The 8,756-nt window shown below is 39.3% G+C and overlaps 1 protein-coding gene across 1 annotated transcript; it reads left to right on the top strand.

Annotated features, from left to right (window-relative positions):
- Nucleotides 1-948, top strand: LOC142440285 (olfactory receptor 2M5-like). The gene has a single exon (XM_075542764.1). The coding sequence runs from the start codon at nt 1-3 to the stop codon at nt 946-948; it is 948 nt and encodes a 315-aa protein (XP_075398879.1).
- The last annotated feature ends 7,808 nt before the right edge of the window (nt 949-8,756 follow it).

Genomic DNA, 8,756 nt, shown 5'->3' with positions numbered 1-8,756 from the left:
ATGAAAAAAGGAAATGACACATCAACCATAGACTTCATTTTCCTTGGATTATTTCCTGATATGGGAAATACCAGCTTTCTTATGTACATCATTTTTCTTAGCTACATTATTTCTCTCCTTGGAAACACCATCCTGTTCTTACTAATTTGGGTGGATTCTCGACTCCACACTCCCATGTACTTACTTCTCAGCCAACTTTCTCTCATGGATATAGTTCTCATCACCACCACTGTTCCTAAGATGGTCAATGACTTCTGGGTGGATAGGAAAACTATCTCACAGATAGCCTGTGGGGTGCAGATGCTGTTGTACATAAACATAATAGGTTCTGAATGTATCCTCTTGACTCTGATGTCTTATGATCGCTATATTGCTGTCTGCAAACCACTGAGGTACTCAGTCATTATGACCCCCAGAGTCTGCCTGCACATGGCTGTTTCTGCCTGGACAGTGGGATTTCTAAATGCGTTAGTCCACACAGCATATGTTATGCATTTACCAGTCTGTGACTCCAGAGAGATTCACCACTTCTTCTGTGAACTCCTAGCTGTCCTGCAGCTCTCCTGCGAGGAGACTTCTGTGTATGAAATGATATTATTCATCATGGGAATAGTGTTCTTCCTCATTCCCTTTGGACTCATTCTGGCCTCCTACAGCCTCATATTCTTGAGTGTCTTCCATATGAAATCTAAGAAGGGCAAGAAAAAGGCCCTGGCTACCTGCTCCTCCCACCTCACAGTGGTAAGTTTCTTTTTCGGTTCAGGCATTATTGTTCTCATGGTATCTCCAGCCATGTACTCAGCAGAGCAAAGCCAGGCTGTCTCCTTGTTCTACAGCATTCTCACCCCTATGTTAAACCCCATCATCTACAGTCTAAGGAACAAGGAAGTGGTGAGAGCTGTAAGGAAAGTACTGGGAATAGGTTCCCACATAAAGGACAGACATTAGAGTTTTGACAATGCATTGTATCCTTATCTTTTACAACAGGGTTGATAAAATAATTGAATTAGATCACCAATTCACCAAGATGCTGAAAATTATTAGCCCCCAAATTGGAAAACAAAGTATAAAATACCCAGGGTATGGTTATATTATGTGAATGTGGTATCCTGTAGAGATTTTGCTAGCAAATGTCAGAACTAGAAAAGTCATTCTCAAGAATTTCATCTCTATGTGTTATTATATAACATTTTATCATTATCAAATTTCTAAACTACTCAAATAGACATTCATGTAGGGATGAATATTATATAAATATAATATATAACATATCATATTAAGATAATATGTACATATAATGACCGAGGCAGATTCATCACTTCTAAACTCCAGCACTTGTTGTTGTTGTTGTTGTTTGTTGTCAAGTCAATCATGAGTCACAGGAATCATAGAGGGCAGGCTATAATTGCCCCATAAGATTTCTTAGGCTCCAGTCTCTACAGATGTCAAATGCCAGGTATTTTTTCCAACATAGTGAACAATGGATTACTACTCCCATACTTTGTGTTAACAGTTAAGCGCAATAACCATTACACAACCAAAAACCTACTTCCATGAAATCAATTCTGTCTCAAAACAGTGCTATGTAAGGTTCACAAGAGTGGAAGTCTTTAAAGGAGAAGATTGACTCATCTTTCTCCAGTGGATCAACTAGGAAGTTTGAATGGCTAACCTGGAAATTAACAGCCTTACCCATAACCCTCAGAGCTCTTAATTTCTGGAATGTATCCTTTCTGATCAATGTTATGTTTGTGTATAAAAGCATAAACTTGAAGTAAATATAGAAATGTTTATGTTTATGTATGCTAAGTATATGTTGAGAGAGTAATATTGGCCAATAGATATGAAATAGTGACAACCATATATAGAATAATAATTTCACAAACTTTTTAACTTACTGATATAAGTATTTATCTTTTAACTCACTATGAATTTATCATTTCTTGATACAATGGTATCGGTTACACTAAAGTCTTCAGAAATTATTAGTACTGCTCCAAAAATGTTCTAAATTGATAATTAGTGCAAAATGATTAAGAAAGTAGTATGTTCAGAGCTTTCACTCATTAATTATTTTAAGTGACTAGCATCATAAACCCCATAACTGATATGGAAAGATAAAATATAATAGAATGACTCATCATATCAAGAAATGTTGGCTAGAAAAGAAACTACCAATCAAAGAATGCTTGGTAAGCCCATAATTAGACATTTGTTTGATAAGTTAACCACGAATGGAAGAGGCAGTTTACGTACACAGTTCCAGAGGACTTTAGGAATCAAAATCTACCGCTCTGTTTGAAGGCAGGCCTGAACTGTGGGGCTAACAACGTAAGGATTATTAATGTTAATGAGAACGAGAAAGAAGCAAGTGTCCTAAAGTTGATTGTAGAGCTCTCATAATACTACTGAACTATTGAATTATATAACATGTGAAAGATATAGCAATAAAACTGTAGAACTTTTTACAGCATTTTATTGGAGACTTATACAACTCAACACAATACATGCATACATCAGTTGCATAAAGCAGATTTGGACATTCATTAGCGTCATCATTCTCAAAATATTTGCTCTCCATGTAAGCCCCTGGCATGAGCTCATTTCCCCCTCCCTTCCAGCTCCCACCTCCATCATAAACCCTTGATAATTTATAAATAATTATTTTGTGATATTTTACACTGTCTGACATCTCCCTTTCCCCAACTCTTCTATTGTCCATCCTCCTGGGAGGAGGTTATATGTAAATCCCTATAAACAGTTTCTCCTTTCGACAGCACCCTCCCTTCACTCTCCCAGTATTGCCCCTCTCACCACTGGTCCTAAGGGATCATCTGCCTGTATTCCCTGTGTTTCCAGTTCCTATCTGTACCAATGTAAATCCTCTGGTCTAACCAGATTTTTAAGGTAGAATTGGGATCATGATAGTGGGGTGGGGTGTAGGAAGTATTTAGGAACTAGAGGAAAGTTCTATGTTTCATCATTACTGCACTGCACCCTGACTGGCTCAGCTCCTCCACATGACCCTTCAGTAAGGTGATGTCCATTTGCCTACAGATGGGCTTGGGTCCCCACTCTGCATTCCCCCTCATATGATTTTTGGTCTTTGATACCACATAATTGATCCCTTTGGCACCTCATAATCACACAGGCTGGTGTGCTTCTTCCATGTGGACTCTGTTGCTTCACAGCTAGATGGACGCTTATTTATTTTCAAGCCTTTAAGACCCCATATGTAATATATTTTGATAGCCGGGGACCATCAGCTTTCTTTATCACATTTGATTATGCACCCATTTGTCTTCAGCGATTGTATCAGGAAGTTGAGCATTGTGTCAGGAAGGTGAGCATCATGGAATGCCAGTTTAATAGAAGAAAGTATTCTTACATTGTGGGAGTACTTGATTGGAGGCCCAAAATCCATCTGCTACCTTAATACTAAACCTATGAATATGTGCATATATATATATACACAACACATATGTACAGGCCTTTCTTTGGACCACTATAAATGCCCTTTGCCTCCTAGTTCTTTTCTCTATTTCCTTTTACTTTCCTCTTGCCCCACTATAATATGCAGCCTTCATTTGGGTTTCAGTAATTCCTTTCAATCCCATGACCCTTAATCCAACCCTACCAGGCCTCCTACACCCTCCTCACCACCGATTTGGATCACTTGTTCCCTTGTCCCTGGGTTTGTTAACTCCACTTCCTTCCCCCCACCTCCCCCTCTCCCATGTCCCGCCAGAACTGTCGGGTCCTGTTGTTTTCTCCTCCTGATTGTTCATCCAACCTATCTTATTTAGAGCGACCTGCAGAGATAATAACATGCACAAAAACAAGACAGAGCAAAACCAAGCAACAAAAGAACACAACAACAAAAAGCCAATGACAAAAGGAAAACCACACAACAGCAACAATAACAAAAGAAAAGTTTGTAGTTAGTTCAAGGACTGTTTGTTGGCCTTTAGGACTGTTTTCTGGTTGCGTCTGATGGGGTGCCAAGTCCTGACCCCAAAGTCAATTTTTGGAATTTGATGGGGACTCCGTTGCTCTGTCCCCCTTGCTGCACAGTTGCACGCCCATAGTGTTTTGCCTCTGTGTGGTCGGATCAGATCAGGCACAATTCCCACACTGTGTCTCCAGTGTTTTCCCCTGTAGGGTTATGGGTCAGTGAGGGATGTTGTGTCTCATAGTGGTGCCGGCCATCTGATCCTCTCTGTGGATTGGCTGCTCTGAGCGGGAATATTATCATCAAGTCTTGGTGGGCCAGGATGTGCTCCACTCTCTCTTAGTCTCCTTTCAGTTGCTCCTGTGTGCTCTGATCAGACATATCCATCTCCCTGAGCTGCAGCTTCAGTGCTGTCCTCTGAAATAAATTCATATGGGGGGAGGGGAAGCTGTCCATATAATTGGGATTGGGGCAGGCCCCTCAGACATCTCCATTGGGTCCCAACTCCATCACTAGATTTTTTTTTAAGATTTTCAGGTCTACCCAGGAGCTAATAATACCCTCATACAATATCCTTCAACACAAATACAGAATACCTAGGAGTTAATCATTTTATCTTCTCTGTGAAGATTCATAAAGAAATTTTTTGAAGAAAAAAAAAGACATCACAGCCATTGAGTTAATTCTGCCTCATGGAAACCCTACAGCACCAGGTGGAAATGTGCCTGTGGTTTTCTGAGAAGATTAATTCTGCAAAAAAAATGCCCACAATCTGATACTGATGCTCTGCCTTAAGACTGAGCCAATGATATTAGTTCAAGTCCAATGAATTGAGCTCCAGGGACACCTTCAATTTTCCCAAGAACAATAAACACCTAAAAAACATTTGGTATGAAATAAACTCACCCAGACAGGAAGAAATACTCAATAAAAAGCAATAAACCAGAAGCAGAAGGAGAAAAGAAGCTAAAAATAAATATTCACTAATTAAATCCTCAGACACCCAAACAATTAATCCAATATTGTGTGTCAGTGCTTCTGCACTACTTCCTAGTGAAGAGAATAGTTTCTAGTCAGGAAAACTAGCAAATGGCCCTCCATGGTTTAGCACTAGGCATCAATTAAAATGAAATCAAAGCCCAGAATCAAACTCCCTGCCATTGATTCATAGAGACCCTAAAGGACAAAGGAACACAGTAGGACTACCCTGTGAATTTCTGAGCATGTGAGTCTTTACAGAAAGCCTCATCTTCCGGCCACAGAACTGCTGGTGGATTTGAATTGCTGACCTTTCAGTTAGCAGCTTTATAAGTGTAAAGTTGTTTGCTCCTCAGGAAAAGGGGACAAGACCAGCACCTTCCTTGGTTCACGGCCTGTGGGAGAAGGTTTATGGCTCAGCTATGGGAGCGGATGAAGCAATGGCTGGCCTGTCACTCTGCGTAAAATAAAAAGACATGCCTCCTGTTCACTGATTAAAGTTTCAGAAGACGGCAGTCTGGAAACTTATGTTCCCAACATCATTGTCCCTCCAGTCTGTGAATAACCTGGTTGATATGTTAATGTTTCTTTGTAAACCATCAAAGCATATTGAAATGTCTCAATGTGTAATCCTGCCACAAGTTTCAGGCTACCTGACAAACAGGTATTAAAGCTTGCCTCGAATAAAGCACAACGCTCTGGAGTGTCTATCCGGCAGGGACCCCGGTGCCCTAACTTGGACTATCCCTTTTGTATATAAGATTTCTTCTGCAGTTCATAGCATCATGAACCAATTCAATTGGTATTATAAGACTCAGTCTCTACATAGTCTTACAGAAGTCCAACACATAGCCCACTATGCCAACAACCGGTGCAAAAGGAAACGTGTGTCTGCTTACCTCCAGAAATAACTACCTATGTTGCTATCAGATCAGAAGAACTCGATGGTGCCTGGTTGGCATTACTGAACATTGATCAAAGATATTTGTCATAGATTGAATTGTGGCCCCTCGCAAATTCAGAGTCAATTTGAGTGACTATCCTCAGTGGCTGGCAGTTCTGTATGAAGCTCTAAAAATATGGACCAGCACAGATATCATCTATTGTGATAAACCAATCAATATTTTAAAAATAAGGTGAAGGGTGGGTTCCAATCTTGTCTCACTTATGATCTGAAGTAAGTTTATAGGGAGTTCCCATGAGTGTGGATTGCAACAGCTTTTTCTTACAAGAGATAAAAGGAGGAGACAGAAGGGAGCAGAGACAGGGGGACATGCTACTAAGAAGAAAGAGCCCAGAGCAGGGGTAGTTTGTACCCAGGTACCTGCGCTGAAGACCTCCTATCTTCCAGAGGAAATCGATGGTAAGCTAGAAAGAGGCCTCCAATAAATGTAAGCCCTATCAAAGAAGGAAGAAAACAAGGACCTTCAATCTAAACTATGAATCTTCCCCTCCATCTGGCTCTATGACTTTACTTCTAGCCTCTTGAATAGTGAGAAAATAAATTTGTTTGTTAAAACCTCATTTGTAAATGCTTTTTGCTAAATACTTGTGTTCGTTCTGGTCTAACGGCACAAGATACATAAGACAGAATTGGAACTAGAAATGGGGTTGCTGCTCCAAAAGACACCTGCAATGTAGAAGCAGTTAGATTGATGTGAAGAGACTGCTGGTGAAACTATGGATATAAATGGTAATTCAGGTGAGAACTCAGAAAGAAGTGAGGAAAGCTGAAAAGCCAGGGTGTAGCAGAGATGGTGAGAAACTGCAGGTGAAATTTGGTGGCATTAGAACCAGGATGACTGCTCAATGTTGATGTTTAACTGTGCTTATAGTAACCCAGGGAAAGAAAATGCCTGGTGTAAAGTTCCTAATTATACCCAGTTTCTATCCAGCCTTGGTGACACCGTCCATGGGTTATAGAATTCTGCGACTTTAGATCCTCATTTTTTGAGCCACAAAACATGCTTTAGAGACCATACCAGAAGGATTTGATGTTCAAAGTCCTTATAACCAGACAGGAATATTAGAGAGGAAATTACAATAGGTACAATTAGGTTCAAAAGTGGTATCTTATTTGATCCCTTTGTTGACCATTTAAAAGTTGTATCAGTTTTATAAAATAAATGAAGGTGTTATACGCGTAGATTAAGTCTCTAGTGAATCTCCTTTGAACACAGACCAGGGATGTGAACACCATCGCTGTGATGCAGAGTGCATCGTGGAGTATGGCAGATTCAGCTAGCTTAAAACTCAACATCTTATCGTTTGATCTTCCTTTCGACACATTTTAAAGTTGTTCTATTTTTTAATATTTTATTTATGTATTTTCACAAAAACTATTTTATTGGGAGTTAATAAAGATAGCAGACCATTTTATGGATCAATTAGGCAGTAGTGTACAATGGCTGCCATAGTTTCAAAATATCTTTTTCCATTCTGAACTCCTTAACATTAGCTCCCCATCCACTATACGCACCCACCACGCCCCCCAAAAAACTTTATTCTACTTTCTTTCCCCATAGGTTCATCAGTCCTGGATCTCATAAATTGAAAAACCGAAATCAAAATTCAAGACGGTGACCCCCAATGGCATACATCTGAGATAAACCTAAATGTGCACAAACAAAAAAATACAAAAATAGTTGAAAACCAAATCAGGTCCAGCGTGCATCAGAAGGAGGATCAACTGACAAAGTTTTAACCATTCAAATGAGGTCATTATTTCGATGTTATATAGTCATCTCTCCAAAGCACTCAGTTTGGTAACTAACCACCTTCCTCCGATCCCTCTATTAAGGATTGAGGGAACTCACTGTATGCCTATTTCCTATGTAGATCCCACAAATATATCTTGGTCTCCCACTGTCATCTACATACTTCTGCAAACCAGATTCTCACAATTTAACCTCTGATTCTATTCTCTACTTCGAAATCAGCGTATATGATTTACAACCTTTGGTGACGGATTTTGGTGTGCTTCTTTCATGTGGACTTAGTTGACATCTCACTTAGATGGCTGCTTGTTTGGAAACAAGTTTTTAAGACCTCAGACACAATTTTATCTAATAGCAGAGGATCTTCTCATTTTGTCATCGCATTTTGCTATAGCACCCATATCTTCTGTGTTCTCTTCCTGGGGGTTGGAGGGTGGGGATTAAGGAGGGCCATGATGTAAGAATTGATTGATTGCTCTTTAAATTGGAGCTAGGATTTATTGAAAGCCCAATACCTGTTCCTGGATCTATGTTTGTTTCTTTTTTTTTAATCTGACTTGGCTCCCTTTCAAAACTTCCTTGTTAATTTATGGTATAGAGTCTTATCAATCATCCCCCTGAGCATAACTATCTTTTATTAGCCTGTGGAAACAATTTTTAAAATCTGTGTTGGGAGAGGGATATCGGTTCAATGTAGGCTACCTCCAATGCACTGTACCTGAATTATTCACTTGTACAGAATCATTCCTTTCTTCTCATGTGCCTCCTTTTTAATTAGGGTTTTTATATATTAATTTTTTTATTACTGTTAACTCTTTTGTTTCTTTGGGTTTTTTTTTCAAGACATGAACTCTAGCATGGATAAATCTATAGAGACAATTATTAGATTAATGGTTTCTTTGGGGTATGGCAAGGGAGTTTTGGGAGAAATGAGCTAATAACAAGAAAGACAAGAAAGAATTAAGGGTCCTAAATTGATTATGGTAATGATTGTACAATTCTTCTAGATATGACTGAATTGTTAATTAGTGTTGTGTACTGAATTGATTATGAACCCATAAAACTATTTCAAAATAAGAATAAAACCAAAGGATGGAATATCTATATCA

This window comes from Tenrec ecaudatus, chromosome 2, assembly GCF_050624435.1.
Source record: "Tenrec ecaudatus isolate mTenEca1 chromosome 2, mTenEca1.hap1, whole genome shotgun sequence".
Lineage (NCBI taxonomy): Eukaryota > Metazoa > Chordata > Mammalia > Afrosoricida > Tenrecidae > Tenrec > Tenrec ecaudatus.
This window is presented reverse-complemented; position numbering and strand designations above follow the sequence as displayed.

What these genes read in the sequence shown, in the direction of transcription:
- LOC142440285 (XM_075542764.1), top strand. Translation starts at nt 1, where the DNA reads ATGAAAAAAGGAAATGACACATCAACCATAGACTTCATTTTCCTTGGA.